A 17,008-nucleotide genomic window follows, 5' to 3' on the forward strand; every position below is an offset into this window, starting at 1 on the left:
CGAGTTTTGCTTCATTCGTGAGGAGTGTTGAGCTTCTATGTTCTGCTATTTTGACTATTTTAATTATCGATGCAGATTTAATAATTTGGCTAGGTTTTGGAAAGTTTTCGAACCTTTAAATGCACTCTAGGGAAAGATTGCTGATTTTTAGAGAAGTGACACGAATAATCAAACCGAATAATCCGACGCGAACTATCCGACCCCAATCGGCAATTTTTTTACTTAGTTGTGTACCCAATGAGGAGGAGAAAAAAAAACTTTCGAAGAAGCACACAAACTGTCCGAAATTAGTTGGTTCTAAAGGCAAACTTCTAAATGTATTAAAAAATGCCTTTGAGAGCCGGTAATACCAGCGAATAAAGAGACTGCAAGACGTGACAACAGAAACGCAAAAAAATGGATTACAGTCAAACTCCATACATATTTTTTAAATCACTAAAAAAGCCAACTTAGCATAGGATAAAACCAAAAATAAACAGTCAACCTGCACTTCACTTCATAACAGATGAGACCTGTCCTTAACGAGACCCAATAACAAGTCAAAAATTTTTTATTTTTTTTAAACGGCAAAGTTATTATAAGCATCAGCGTGCAACTAAAAATATGTATTGTGCAATCTATTTTTATGAGTGCAATCAGTAGTTTTCAAAATTTTAGAAATATAAGTTAAATCAATTTTTAGATTTTTGTGTTGGCCTGATCCTCATCACGTTTGAACTGTTCCCTTGCTTTTTGCATTCAAAAACATCTCGCAGCAGACTTCTGTGTACCTCAAATCAGACAAAAATTCGTGAAGTACATTGAAGAATTTATAATTTTACACAAGAACTTAAAATTTTGTTATTAATTTATGAAGACCAATGCTCATGTTGAATTAGAAGCACTGTTTTTCCAGTTGATAATAATTTATTTTGTTTGAAGATTTTGGCTTGTAACTTGACCTCAAATCACTGAGGCCAGGAATTTCTTTTAGCTAGTAGTTGAAATGCCTGTTAAATTTTGAGGCTGAATTAGATATGCTTGTTTCAAATAGAGAAACGGTGAAATTTTGAGCGTTCTCTTTTGATTTTCTGCTAAGTACACAACGCAATGGAGTCCTACAAAAAGATACAAAATTAGGCAGCGTTTTTACAAATAAGTAAATGTGTTCACTTTCTAACAAAACATAAGCAAGATATGCAAAACAAAGGAGCTGCTGAATTAGCAAAAATTGACTTCTTTCCAGTTTTGCGTTTTTCTTCAAAGTTTTTATTTGTTGACAGAGTAATGAGATTTTCGTTTGTGTTTCATCAATATATATTGTTTGCGTTGATCAGCAGAAAAATCTGGAAAAGTGAGAAAAACTGCTCAAACTGCCTTTATGTACTTGTGGGTAATTACTGGCTTTTGCAAAAAAATATTTGATGGCCAATGATAACAATTTGACATTACCGACAAGTGGAACAGTACCTTTCTTGCACTTCTTGATAAGAAAAATATAGAAAAAAGCCGATGACTTGGTATTGGAAAAAAATTGAAGATATTAGGGTTTATGTTATATGCAAATTTCGGCTCCTAAAGACAACAACGAAACTTTTGCATAGCAAGTATTTAAGCACATGCATTGCAAGCGTGAAAGCTCGGCTGCTTAGTTGGATGTTGAACGAAATTTAACGCAAAAGAGGTTATGGTTTTTATTTTTAACCGATAGCATTATCGACTGTACGCTGAGTGGCTTTCGTACAAACGGACATTGTAGAAAACGCTAAAAAAGATCCGAAAAGGGAAAAAAGAAAAATTTCGAAATGATCGATTGGTTAGCAGTAGGCGAAGACTGGATTTTCGTTGTTTTGTTAGGTCGAATTATTTGCAGAGATTTAAACTGCGTAGTTGAGCGTGTTGTAAAATAAGGAACATTAAGGTTTGTAAATTTTTGTTTGGTAGCCTGAACAAGCCTACAGTGAGAAAGGGTCTCGTGAAACAATCAAAAGGAAAACCCGTCAAATAGATTTTTTCGAATAATCTTGATTAGGTTTGAATCGAAATTCCAGTTTAGATTAGACTATTTGGTTTGTCGGATTATCTTAATCAGATATCTGTCACTGGCTTAAAGTTTTCTTTCTGCTGTTGTTTTATTTGAAGATCGTTACATTCTGAAATTATTGTCCCGAGAAATGTTTTGAAGCATTCGAGAGAGTAAATTTTCGGGGAGATAACAGAAGACTTTCATCATGCAGATAAACCGCCAAACATCTTTGCAATTTTAATAGAGGTTTGTGCTTTTTGACGGCCAAAAAACAGTTCTACAATATTACAAAATGAATTTTTTGCCCCTTAGTTTTTCTAGATTTTTGAATACATTTTTGACTTTTTGCTATTTTATACATGAGCTCAAAGTAATGTTATTTTCATTTTGATGTAAAATATAGCAAATTAATAAATAGTTGAATGATTATTGATTTTTTTTCTGAATAATAAATCTGTATATAAAGTGTCTTCTTTACAAACAGTAAAAAATTTGTTCATCAACGCGAGCCTCTTCGCACTTTGGGACCAAATTCAAATGCCATAAACTTGCATTTCAATTTAGTGATAAATTGTCTCAACAGTTTCAAATCTTATTAAATACTTACTAGTCGAACCATAATTTGAAAAGTGTGTTCGCAGCTCGGACAGTTAACTTGCAAGTGACGGATTCTGTTGAAAATTTTTTGCTTCACAACTAGATATAACTATTAACTAAAACTAAACTAATGGCATAGCTAAAAAGCTAAAAACTATAGATAGATGTTTGAAAATTTTTTCAGGTCTAGTAGGTGCTTTATTATTGTCAAGAATTCAAACCAAAAGCTGAGGTTACCAAACAGACTTTTATCAAAAATCTGGTTCGGAAAAAAGTTAGTGGCTCATATAAGTTCTTACAGGTAATTAATTTGAAAGATTGTTCTGAAAATCGAAAAGTGGAAAAAAGTGAGTTCAACTTTTCATCTAGATTCAAAATTTTGTTAAAACCCTTAGTCAGATTATATGATTGTTAAATATTATCCAATGAATGACCGCAAGGTTATATTTTGCTATTTTAAAGCTTTTTTTTCACCTTCATAACAATTCTAAAACTCAGAAATTATCAACTTTGGTGCCTGTGGACCAAAAGAACATCACATACCTTCTAAACTCTTATCTCACATTCTTGACAAGTTCTAATCTTGAATAGTCACTTTAGTTTTATCTCAAAAACCGCATTTTTGCTAAAAATTAGCCGATATTTAACATAGTTTACCAAAAAGTCACCCTTCAGAAAAACTCAAACCAAATTAAAACAGTCAAGGTGCTAGAAAAATAAAAAACAATACTTTTTTGATGTTCAAGTCGGTTTTTGAACCTTTGATGATATCACACGGCAGCTGAAGTTAGTTATAATAACCATTGCTGGTTATGAGTTAAAAACTATACCAGTCTTTTTGAGTAAACAATACTTTTGTAAGATTCAATTGATATTTTAAGCATCATCATTTGTACTTTTTTGTCACTTTGTGATTGACAAGAAAATTTATTGTGGTTTTTCATTTTTTACTTTTTATTCAATTTTTTCGTTGAGATTCAGGCGACTTTACCACTCAGCGTGTTGTAATTGGACTCAATCTTGTATTGATAATTTATTGAACTTCTATTGAAAGTTTGTGTTTATTGTCTGTGAAAAACTTGATAAATTACAACTTGTAAAATTAGAAAGAAATTCGTGACATTACTTGTCAAAACTCGTGTCGAAACTCGAGTGCAAAACTCAAACATCTATTTTATTCACAGTTTTAATATTCGATGAATTAATCAAATTTAATACTTAAATATTCGAAATTTTATTCTATTCAATACAATTAAAGAGTTGGATGTTTTGAATAAACAAATTTAATTCAAATATAACTTTTGTTATATTTGTATTAAGTGTAGTTCAGAAAAAGACTTTTAAAACTTGGCATTCAATTTCAACCCAAGTAAATTTAGCTTGTATTGGCTTGGTACTTTTATTTCAATTTTTACCACCCTAATTTTTAATTTTTTGAGCAATTTTTACAGGAATGAGTGAACAAGAAAATATACAGAAAGTCAAGTCCGAGCGTGATTCGTTGCTGAAAGCGGCCGAGCAACGTTATCAGGGCCTTAAGGACAAATTTGAGGATGTACGACTCAAATACAACGACCTTGTCAAAGAAAACAACGAATTACGTCAGCAATTTCAAGAAAAACAAAAGGAATTCGAAGCTCTGAAGAAAACATCAAAGGAATCTTCAACCAAACTTTTGTTACAAGTCGCCGATATCCAGAAAGACAAAACAAAGCTGACGAAAAGTCTGGAAGCTAAGGAGAAAGAGTTGGAAAAATTGCAAACTGAAAATACAGAGAACGAGACATTTATGGAAGCTGTAAGACAGGAAATTATTGATTTCAGGGACGCCAAAAATGCCCAAGTTGAACTACTTCAGCAAGAATTGAATCTTTTAAAATCCGGAAAATCCGGTAGCGATCAAGACGATATTTCCAATGGTGATGTTCCCACTATCGTAATATCAGACCAGCCGAACGGGAAATTGGAACAGCTTGAAATCGAAAATCGTGATTTGCAAATGCAGATTTTGGAGTTGAAAGAACAGCTGAAAGCTCAATTCAGAGACTCTGAAAAAATGCAAAACGCTACCGTTGAGGACAGCCGAACGTTCGCTGAGCTCAGAAACCAACTTGAAGCCGTGGCGAGAAAATTGTCGGAAGTTGAGGACCAAAGGCAGCAATTGAAATCGTGGAAAATGGAAATGGAGGAAAAGTTGAATGACGAGGAAGGTGGAGGGGGAGGACTGACTGTCGATGGAAAGCATGAGGAGACGCGGGCAAGGAAGACTTCCCTGGCTGTGTTGATTGAGGGGAATTTCCCGTCGCGTGAACGAAAAAAGAGCGCAGAGCGCGGCAATGTGGGAACAGAATAAACTACAAAATAAAATTAGCCCCCCTCACCCACCGTTTCGTACCCTGTGGATTTTAGGAACTGCTTTGCCAATCTTAAATTTTACATTTCAGATTTCAAAAAGGTGGATTAAATCTTAAAAATTTAAAATTTCAATTTTGGGTATCGGATTATTTTTTTTGTAGTTTAAGGAGGTTAAACAGACTCTGGTCTAAAATTACAAACGACGCCACAATTTATCAAAATACTCAATGCTAATAAAACAGTTAAATGTTATAAAACTAGTAAGAGTTATGCAATTTTGTTTTGAATTTATAATGGGAAATTAGAAATAGTTAAGGAAGTATAGTGTTAAACTATTTAGCTTTAAATTCAAATATCGACTGTTTTGTTTTTCCATCTGAGTTTATCTGAAATACACAAGATAAAATTCTAGATGGAAGATAGCAGTGGGCCAGTCAGACTTGGCGGGTTTTTTGTGTGTGTGTGTGTGTGTGTGTGTGTGTGTGTGTGTGTGTATGTGTGTGTGTGTGTGTGTGTGTATCCATGATCATAATACGGACAAATTTAAGTTTTAGGTTAGCCGTTCGTTTGTTCTGTTAGAGTATACAGTCTAGTAAGTAAGTTGTGATCATAAGATGGAGCTTGAAATGATAGCTGAATATAAGAGAGCATAGTAAGACTCTCCTAATGTGGACAAGTTGGCTCAGTGGAGAGCACAGGATTGCAATCAATTAAGAGACTGTGGGGTCGCAACCCACTAAGGTCCTAAACTTTACTCTCACTATAATAGTGTTGACATAGAATCAAAAAAACGACCAAAGAGTTGCTCTATTATGTTCTGTAGACGATACAATGTCGAGTCTGTTCGAAAGCCAAATTTTGATTTGTTTGGTTCGACCAAAACCAAAAATTCAGTTTACTTGGTCTGGAAAACGTTCAAAGTATATTCGACTCTAAAAATAAGAGTTCTTGACTTTTAAGCAAAGGTAAAATTAAGTTCACTGGCTGTGGCCAGAGTCTAAAAGCCCAGAAATCAAAGACCGGTCTTCCGAATAAAGTATAGAGCCATGTTCAGCTGACAGGCGCATCAATTAAACTTTTTGCTAGCAAAAGCCGATAATTATCAACCAGCCACAAAATGCTGATAACTAGACCAAAAATTTCCTTTCTTTTCTTTTGTCGAATCAAATGATTTAGATGAAACCAAAACATCGTCTTCAAATTCGGGCAAATTTTTGAACGGCACCCCGGACAAATTGTTAGAAGTGCTTCTACATGTTTACAGAATTCTTTTATGGACTTATCGGGACCCCCGTTGGCTTTGGCTTCCAGGGATGAAAGTTCTTTGATTTTATTCAAAAAAACATATATGATTTCGCACTGTTCATACTAGAACTCCTAGTACGATTCTGTTATGAAAATAAAACCAAATGAAGATCCTGGTGGGGTTACTGGGAAACATACATATTTTTTTCCATTTAGGCTTTTAATTTTTATTCATATGGCACCACGTCCCCAGCATCACTTTGACATCAACCAAAGCACACTACAATGCAAGATTTTAGCGAAGCTGGCAAATATTTTACCAAAGATTATAGCATACATATTTTAGCAAAGATTTTAGCATACATATTTCTGAATACATATTTTGGCATGCACATTTTAGCAAAGATCTAAGGATACATATTATTAAGATTTAGGTTTTTAATTTTTATCGATATGGCACCACGTCCCCAGGATCACTTTAACATCAACCAAAACACACTGTAATGCAAGATTTTAGCAAAGCTGACAAAGATTTTAACAAAGATTTTAGCATACATATTTTAGCAAAGATTTTAGAATAAATATTTTGGAATACATATTTTGGCATAGAGATTTTAGCATAGATTTTAGGATACATAATATTAAGATTTAGGTTTTTATTTTTTATCGATATGGAACCACGTCCCCAGCATCACTTTTTAATTTTTATCGATATGGCACCACGTCCCCAGGATCACCTTGACGTCAACCAAAACACCCCGCAATGCAAGATTTTAGCAAAGCTGGCAAAGATTTTACCAAAGATTTTAGCATACATATTTTAGCAAAGATTTTAGCATACATATTTTGGAATTCTTATTTTGGCATACAAATTTTAGCAAAGATTTAAGGATCCATATTATTAAGAATTAGGTTTTTAATTTTTATCGATAGGGCACCACGTCCCCAGCATCACTTTGACATCAGCCAAAACACCCTGCAATGCAAGATTTTAGCAAAGTTGGTTGTTAAATAAAGGAGTAGGTCTATCTATATGAGTGCGTCTATTTAAATTTTTTAAATTATATGGAGCTAGTTTATGCCTATAAACGCTCTTTTATTTGATGTGTGCCATAAAGTTTTTTGCATTTATCTGTTTTTAGTGCACCCAAATAGCAAAAGTAGGCTGCACATGCGATCTATTATAATCAAATGCGCGAATTTCTGATCACATTATACGGGAAAATCTGGCCCACTCAATGTTTCATAAACGTATGATTTCAACTATGAAGATTACTCAACTTTTCGTTTTAAAATTTTTTATGTGATTGCTGTATGATTTCCAGACTTTATGCATGACTATTTAAAAAAAATCATGTAAATCATATATGACCTACTAAGACTATACAAAATGAAATTTAAAATAAATTTTTGATGGGTGACTTGGGCTTGGGTAATTTACGTTTGGCCTAATATCTGCTCGTCCGGTTTAGGGTCTGGCGTGACATCTCTTCTGATAGGCCCACAGCCTATTTGGTCGGTCCGAAGCAGGCCAAAATCATTTTTCACTTAGGAGGTTGGTCTGTTTGAGGTATTGAAAGTTTTCTTTCGCTTTGAAACATTCCTGTCCGCCAGTCACGTTTGTCTGACACTAACTTGATAGCCAGCTGGAGTGTCTCTTGAAAACCCATGCTAACATCATATGAACCGTTGCACTAAAAATCTTGAGATATGATTCTTTTTAACATAAAAAAAATCAACATTATCTGACTGAAGGGTAAAATGGTAAAATTGTAAAACATTCCTTATGGCTGCATAGTGCAAAAGAAAACAAATTCGACTCTCAGTTACGAAGTTGAATGTAAGGTAAGAGATCGCGAAAACTTTTAAGAGTTATGAATTCTATGATGAGACAAAATGCGACTTCTTTTTACCAAAGTGACAATTCCAGTTTTATTCTCCCGCAACCAGAAAAGCCAACACATAGTTTTTGGACTTGTACAATCATAGAAAATATACCTCAATCTCTCAACAGAATTAAAAGTTGTAAATGATGTCCGCATAGAGCACAATCACAGCCCGTTTGAACTTTGAACTATATTTGAGCTATACAGAAATAAGGATATCTTGTAATGATTCTTTTCCAGCTAAGTATCCAGACAACTCTTATTTACTAAAGCACATAACTTCGGTACACTGAAATTTTAGTAAACGTGATCTTTGAGCATTTCAAGGGCCAACAATTCTTCTCAATGTACAGAGTTAAATAGAGTGTAGATTACATCAGTAATATTAAAAAAATCTTGAAACATTATTCAAAGTCCTGATCAATTTTTGGATACGTCTATTGTAGAGTTGTAAACATACACAACTTTATTTTGCGTTAGCACCGATCGAAATCGGAAATCTGATTGTCAATTCGTCGAAAAAAAAACAGGTCTAGCAGAATTAAAAAACATAGCAGGACAAGTCCTGACGTACAATTCAAAGAATTTTCATTGACTAAACAGAAAATCTAGACCTAGAATGGGCTATGAGTGAATTCAGAAAACCATTTTAAAAAAAATCAGAACAAAAAAATAAGAAAAAAAAACAGAAAATCAATATCAAAATGCCGCATGTGAGCAAAAAAAACCCTGGCGAGAAATAAAATTTTAATTCAAACAAAAAACTAGGCCTAGAATGAGCTGTGAATGGATTGGGAAAACCATTTAGAAAAAAATCCGATCCAAAAAATCGAAAAAACAGTAAAAATCAGAGTGAAATTGCCGCATGTGAACAAAAAACCACTACCGAGAAACCGAATTTTTGTTCAAACACCGTTTTCTCACTCTACTTTAAAATTAGAGCGAAAGAAATTCACGCCGCAAAACCACTCGCTTTTTTGCTCCACTTCTTGTTTCGGCGTGACCAAAATCACTACTCCAATTTGACTTCAAAAATCATGAAAATGTGTGAATAGATCTTAAAAAAAAAACATAGTCGGAAGAATTCCGGAAACGACTCGAAGTAGAAATCTGACTATTCTCACTAATCAGATGCATCATCAGCATATTATCAATCGACAGACAGTGTAACCTGTAACCAATTCACAAAGAAAAGACTGGAGAACTGGAAACTTGACAAAAGACCAAATCAAAAAATAATATTCTCTAAAAATCCAAACAAAATTCTCTACAAAAAGATAACATGCAGCTTTTCATCCATAACTCATAGAAATCAATTAGTTATATATTTGGCTAGATCAATCGCCCACCTATTACTTGCAGAGAAACGTTAAACAACAAACTAAAAAAAAAAAGACTAAGAAAAACTCTTTAATGAATTAGAGATTTGTATAATTTGTTTAAAGGAAAACTGCCCTGCTAAGCCTTCAAGTGCAAATTCATAGTATCAACACCTAAAAATTGCTCCTTTTTGAGAAAAAGTTAGCAACAAAAAACATTAAATTGGAAGAAATGGGCAATAAACTTAGAAAAAAGACAAAAAGTGGCCCAAATTTGCTCTGATTTACTCGATTTTCTTTAACAAAACAACTCGAAACTAATATCAATCAAAATGAGAGACATCCAAAAGAGCTACAACAACTGACTTCCACTCGAAAACTCCCCAAATGCTATCAAAGGTTGAGGAAGAATAGAAACGACAATTAAAACCAAATTGAACAAATAAAAAACGAGAAAAAGTAACGTGTTTTTTAAATTTTACAAGAAAAAATAAAGCCAAACAAAGTTACTTTGAGCAAATAGAGCAAAGAAATGCTCGCGAAAAAATGGGCAAGTCATAACAAGCTAAAGAAATAGTCTACCATTGAAAAAAACGAAAAGCCAAAAATTTAAAAAAGTGGTTAAAAAATTCCTAATTTTTCTGTCATTTTTCTTCAGAAAAAAAGTTTTATAACAACAAAATTGTAATCAAATTGTATCCCTGATAATCATTGAGTAACGAGCTTCTATGCAAATTGCACTTAAAGCAGTAAAACAAAACAAAAAGCCAAAAAACATTAAATTTCGTCGAAAAATCAGCAAAACTGATCAAAAACCTCGAAATTTGCATAAAACTCAAATTAACTACTTGAAACCTTCAATTCCTATCAGAACGAGCCCCAATCCATTACAATATCATAATCAAACCTCATAAACAAGAAAAATTGCAAAAAATTGCTTTTAAAAGCCGCACGTGAACAAAAAAATTTCGCTCGCTCAGAGAAAATTTTTTCACACATCAATTTCTCGCTCTCTCAAAAACAGCGGTATGAGCAAAAACCACTCTCTTTTCGCTCCACTCTTCACTTTTGTTCAGCAACCAAATCACTCAAAATTTTTTCACGCGTTTCATTTCCCGCTTCAAAATTCACTCCAATAAAATTGATTAAAAAAAAAGGACTTCTCCAATACTCCTCTTCGAGTCGTAAAAAAGACAGCGCCCCAATACAATTCAAATTCTTTGAATTGTAAAAAATAAAACGAATAATGGTCATTTGCTCTAGAAAATTTTGTTAAAATAAATTTGCCCTAAAATTTTGCATATCTGGTGTAAATTTAAAGACTAAATAGGTTGTGTGTAGAAGAAGATACAACTCATACACAGCTCAAATTCGTTTAAACATTCATGGTTAAAACCTATTTTGAAATTTGTGAATTTTGAATTGATTTGAACAACTCTTTGGCCAGATGATGCATTTTTTTTCAATTATGTTCATTCTATTAATTTGTTCCGAAACAACAAGATAACGATTATATCGGGTCAAGTAGGCCAAAAAACCTGATTTTTTTGAAATCTATCACAGAGGTAAAAAATGGATGTCAACTTCAAAAATTGCTGGTATTTGAGAACCCTCTTGCATAATGGCCCTCCTGCATGAGGTTTCGTTTGGTTTTAACCACTCCTTGACCAGATCGAAATAAGCAATGTATGAAACATATGATTCAATTAAATGTAACTTTTAACCAACGAAATTACTTTTTTTATTGGGCAGGCTGCACTTGATTAGTTCTCACTTTTGAAAACAAAACACATGGTGGAACTTATACGCCAATTTTGGTTCGATTTGAATAAATCTTTATTATTTATCATCATGCCTTCTAGGCAAGAAAATTTATTCAAAATTGTAATTGAAATCCAAGCTTAAAGCAGGGGAGAAACAATTTCAAATCGATTTTATAATAAAGTTAAGAAAGAGAACAACCATCTCAATTTTTCTGTCAGCCAAATGAGCAATAGTAGTTTGTAATAAATGTAATAAAAAATATTCACGACATGAAGAGAGGCAGAACTGTGACCTGTGAGTATTTATCCTTCTATCACAATCGGGGCTGTATCCAGAATATATCCGAATTGTCCACAACCTCGAAAATGATAAAGTAAACCAATCGCTGTGTTATCGCTCTTGGTTTACCGATTAGTGCGTATAAGTCTCAGTTAAATTACTAATGTGGTTAAATAAGTTATTAATTCACCAAGTTATGTATACAGTTAGAAAACCCGTTCCACTCTAATAATATTTAAAATATAAAGCTACAATATTGAACATCTATAAAAGGCTCTTCGTTCTCAAATCAGCGGGGATAGCTGGAACTTATGAGCTATACTAAGTTTGGCTCACCAGTTTAGTTTCAGGACGGTCGGATTAGATTTTAAAAAAAAAAACTAAAGTTTAGTCTGAGAGTTTGTTTGTGAGGAGAATGTGCGGAAGTAAGTAGAGTTTTACAAGTCAAAAATTTGGCTATTTTTTAACAGTTTTTCTGCCAACTGATTTTCAGGATTCTCGGTGTGTTCTGTTTTTTCAATTCAGAGATTTCTCTCTCTCCACTTCGTTTCGAGAGAGAACCATCTGCGCCACGTCAGATGGTTGACGACATCTGACGTTGCGGGATGAAAATAACACACCATTTGGTGATTCAGTATTTATTCACCAAGTTTGCTGTTTGTTTTAAGTGGCAGTTGGTTCTCCAGTAGCTGCTTCTTTTATGTTTGTGGTAGAAAGTACCATATGGTGCAAGAACCACGGAGCCAAAGTTTTCAAGTGTGACTCAACTCTAACTCAACTTTTTGTGACCTTAGAAGGTTTTAAAAGTGAACTAGAAAGGTGTTTCTACGGTTACAGCTCACCCCGATTTTAAGAACGAAGAAAGATTTACTACATCAGTTGTACATGATCGGTATTAAAAAGTATTAGTGAACATTTAAAATATAAACCATCACCTTGAGTATACCAAATTTTTAGTTTTCGCTCTGAGCCATTTTTCGTTTAAGTTTTTTGGACTTGTTCTTTGCTTCTTCTAGTTTTTGTTCTAGCTGACGATTTTTCTTCTCTAATACTGCTATCTGCTGCTCAGCTTTTCTTGCTTTTGCAGATAGTTCGAGATTTGTTGTGGCGTACGACCTTGCAAGCTTGACCGTGTTATCTTCGCCCTGTCATTTGAGGCGATTCGATATCAAATATTGACGGCGCCAATAATCGTTGCTTGCCGCGCCGGTCGTTTTCCTTTCCAATTTCAGCTGTTCTAATTGGAGTTGCAAATCTTCTATCTCTAGTTCTCGTTGTAAAAGTTGTTGCCGGAATGTAGAGTTTTCTGTTATGAGGGCTGCATTTGTTAACTCATATTGCCCGTTCTCTTCATCAGGGAAGGCTGTTATTGCTTCATAAGGAGCTTTAATGTACGTGCAGAGATTTTTGTTGTACAGAATGTAGCTCCTATGTTTCACATCGCGATCTTTTATCCTCCACACGTTCTTTGAGCTTGGGAGGGGGAATACGTTAATTACTGGAACCTCTGAAACAGGAACTTCATGCACGGTTTTTAGACATTTGTTGGTTATTGTTGTCTTCCCTTCTACTCTAAAACTGTTAAATTCCGGTTTGAGGCTGTACTTTAAATTATTCACGAATCTGGGGTTTTCGGTATTCAGCTGATCCTCTCTAACTTTTTGTGTTTCCAAACATAATTTTATGTTTCTGTGATCTTGTTCGGTTAGGAGGTCGTCAATATTGGAGAGTCGGATTGCTCTTCCACAGTGGTCTGGCATTGTTGCCGTTGCAGACTCGTGGTGAATATTCCAATTTGTTATTGGGTCGTATCCTTCGGGTTGACAGTTGGACATCTTCTTTGCTGGGTGTTGGACTAACTCGTTTGGTGCTGAAGTTGAGGGACTAGAGAAGAGTTTAACGCTGAAAGTTAATTTTTAGCTAAATGCTTTTTGTTATTATAAACTAGCTGGTGGTCTTATTATTTGCTAAATGCAATCCCACCACGGTAAAAGAAAGAATTAGAAGGAACCAAAGACTATTACCCAAAGAATGAGCTCTAATTCTTCCGCAAAGAAAAATAGGAAGGCATGAATCAGAGCGTGCAAAATGAGGAGTATTAGGGGTAGAATCATGATGAAAGAAAGAAGTGAAACCAGAGCGGTATAAGCGGACATTTTTATTTTTTTAAGCCGTAGTGGTGTTGCGGGCATAAGGAATAATCGTTAACACCAATTTTCCGTTGTTTTGTATTGTTCCGAGAGGAAAAAAAATTTATCGCTGAACCTGCTATTCTTAGGAATTCTGCTCAAGCTAAATAGTTTTGTTGCATACAGGACATGACGGACTATTTGAAATGCAAATATTACAGAAACTATAGTTAGGGTGCGATAAAAGATGAGTTGAATGATTTAAAGATAACTGGGTTTTGATCCTATAGCATAAATCACATTGATAATAAAAAACAATGGGAAAGGGGTACATTTTTGTTTTACACAGTGGGCAATGTGTATTTCTTTTATTTGCTATCAATTCTCGATAACAGCTAAAACATACAAAATGGTCTTGATCACCGTTTGTGGGGTGAAGTTTTTCAAAACGCTTACAAATCTTAAAACAAATTGGACATACGATTCCAGTGGGTGTATTGATCAAAGGTTGGAAAGGGGTTGTGTTTTTATTTCCCATCTTAAATGGCTTGAATGTTTTACTTACCAGGTTGGGTTTAACTCCAAGGATTGTCGGGGGTAATCGGGTAGTTACACACAGGACAGGATTTGAGGGTCTTGATACATTCTGTGCAAAAAATGTGGTCTTTGTGGGTCTTGAAATGGCTAAGGTAAGTTTCGGCTACCTCCTTCTTGGTTTGTCCACAAAGATCGCATCGGAAATAGTAACTATAACTGGATGTGTATATTGGCTGGTTGCAAACGGGGCAATTGGGGTGGTCCCAATATTCAAATAAATGTTGTCGACAAGGGATGCAAGCAAAATGAGGGGGCTGATTTTTGGAATTTGCGTGCATTTTCTTAAATTTCTTGCAGGATGTGTAACAAATGGGGCATTCAACAACATTTTCGTCAGTAAGAGAGGATTTGGGAAAGAACCAATTATTTACATAACTTAGAATAGCAGACATAATTTTAAAGTGTTATTTAAAAAAGGCTGTGGATAGTAATTGGAAAAGTGTCCTTCAAATCGACAAGGCACAGGAAGAATTTCCACTGCATGTCGTTGGGGCGTACTTTAAGGTTTCCCTTTTGGCTTGTTTCCTGATCTTCGTAATAAACAATGATACATGGTTCTACATCTTGAAGGCCAGGGCAAATAAGATCGAAGGATTTCTGGAGATACGTGATTCTAACTAAACGTTCTTTATTAAAAAAATACATTTTTGCGTTCAAAAGGAGAAAAAAGGAATCGAAGTAAACAGAGGGTCAGATTTTATCAAGATTAAATGGAAGTGTGGTGGAGACAGATGTTGACAAGGTAAGAAAAAAGTACCAAAAGGGGGAAGTTGGCAGGACTATAACGTATCCGTCTTCCCAGGAGTCTAAATATTCAAAATGGATTATCAACGTAGGTACTAGTGTGTTATTGTCTACTTTTGTGAAAGATCTCTGAAAAAATTGTATCTGTACTAACTTATTCTGATACGGTAGTATCATTTCTTATCAACAATCTTTAATTTAGGATTAAGGATTCTGAGTCTAGCGATTTTGGAACACATGGGGCGTTCTCCATAATGAAGAAGAAGTAATTCCAATATGGTGATGTCGGATAAACTGACATTTGCCAAGAATCATTGGAGTCAATTTCTTGAACGTCGATTATTATGAAGGGAGTTAGGAGGGGGTATGATTCAAAAGTGCGCTGGAAGCGTACAATCTCCACTAATTTTCCTTTCAGAAGGAACATTTTTGGGAATTAGTTACCTATTATAAGTCATCACGGTTGTCCGGCCAAAAAGTGGGATTTAGATTAGCGAGAAATACAAAGAAATGCCAGTGATTAGAGTTTGGTGTCAGGGTTATAAATCCTGTTTCGCAAGTGTCCCAGTAGTCGAACTCGACTATTAGTTGAGGGGTCAATATATTATTTTCTGAAGAAAATGTTCTGGAAAAGCCGACTATTGACACCAATTGACCCTTATAAAGGAAGTGCATTAGTTGAGCTTAATTTTTTTACAAAAAATATTTGGTATAAAGCAATCTTGTATAAAGCTGGAGAGACTATCACTATTAAGACGCAATCAAGTATACTATGATATGGTTCCGGAAAAAAATTGGTTTTAAATGTCAGTGTTATGATTAATAAAATTATAAAAACAAAATCTAAAAAGGAAGTATAAACGCACACAAATTCGATATCGTAGAATACGAAATTAATAACTATAACAGTTGTTACAATGGCTATAGTCATATACATGTAAAATTGAAATAGGCTTGAATTGTCGGGGATTGTCGGGGGTAATCGGGTAGTTACACACAGGACAGGATTTGAGGGTCTTGATACATTCTGTGCAAAAAATGTGGTCTTTGTGGGTCTTGAAATGGCTAAGGTAAGTTTCGGCTACCTCCTTCTTGGTTTGTCCACAAAGATCGCATCGGAAATAGTAACTATAACTGGATGTGTATATTGGCTGGTTGCAAACGGGGCAATTGGGGTGGTCCCAATATTCAAATAACTGTTGTCGACAAGGGATGCAAGCAAAATGAGGGGGCTGATTTTTGGAATTTGCGTGCATTTTCTTAAATTTCTTGCAGGATGTGTAACAAATGGGGCATTCAACAACATTTTCGTCAGTAAGAGAGGATTTGGGAAAGAACCAATTATTTACATAACTTAGAATAGCAGACATAATTTTAAAGTGTTATTTAAAAAAGGCTGTGGATAGTAATTGGAAAAGTGTCCTTCAAATCGACAAGGCACAGGAAGAATTTCCACTGCGTGTCGTTGGGGCGTACTTTAAGGTTTCCCTTTTGGCTTGTTTCCTGATCTTCGTAATAAACAATGATACACGGTTCTACATCTTGAAGGCCAGGGCAAATAAGATCGAAGGATTTCTGGAGATACGTGATTCTAACTAAACGTTCTTTATTAAAAAAATACATTTTTGCGTTCAAAAGGAGAAAAAAGGAATCGAAGTAAACAGAGGGTCAGATTTTATCAAGATTAAATGAAAGTGTGGTGGAGACAGATGTTGACAAGGTAAGAAAAAAGTACCAAAAGGGGGAAGTTGGCAGGACTATAACGTATCCGTCTTCCCAGGAGTCTAAATATTCAAAATGGATTATCAACGTAGGTACTAGTGTGTTATTGTCTACTTTTGTGAAAGATCTCTGAAAAAATTGTATCTGTACTAACTTATTCTGATACGGTAGTATCATTTCTTATCAACAATCTTTAATTTAGGATTAAGGATTCTGAGTCTAGCGATTTTGGAACACATGGGGCGTTCTCCATAATGAAGAAGAAGTAATTCCAATATGGTGATGTTGGATAAACTGACGTTTGCCAAGAATCATTGGAGTCAATTTCTTGAACGTCGATTATTATGAAGGGAGTTAGGAGGGGGT

The 17,008-nt window shown here is 34.6% G+C and overlaps 2 protein-coding genes across 2 annotated transcripts in view; one reads left to right on the forward strand and one right to left on the reverse strand.

Moving 5' to 3' along the window:
- The window catches only part of LOC142339563 (putative small nuclear ribonucleoprotein Sm D1), a 179,917-nt gene that overhangs the window by 119,825 nt on the left and 43,084 nt on the right, over positions 1–17,008 (reverse strand). The window lies entirely within an intron of this gene.
- On the forward strand, positions 3,593–5,322 carry LOC142340183 (uncharacterized). Its single transcript, XM_075390685.1, has one exon. The coding sequence runs from the start codon at positions 4,056–4,058 to the stop codon at positions 4,953–4,955; it is 900 nt and encodes a 299-aa protein (XP_075246800.1). The 5' UTR covers positions 3,593–4,055; the 3' UTR covers positions 4,956–5,322.

Source organism: Convolutriloba macropyga, chromosome 5, assembly GCF_964194025.1.
Source record: "Convolutriloba macropyga chromosome 5, txConMacr16.3, whole genome shotgun sequence".
Classification (NCBI taxonomy): domain Eukaryota; kingdom Metazoa; phylum Xenacoelomorpha; order Acoela; family Convolutidae; genus Convolutriloba; species Convolutriloba macropyga.

Coding starts and splice junctions, on each gene's coding strand:
- LOC142340183 (XM_075390685.1), top strand. CDS start 4,056: ATGAGTGAACAAGAAAATATACAGAAAGTCAAGTCCGAGCGTGATTCG.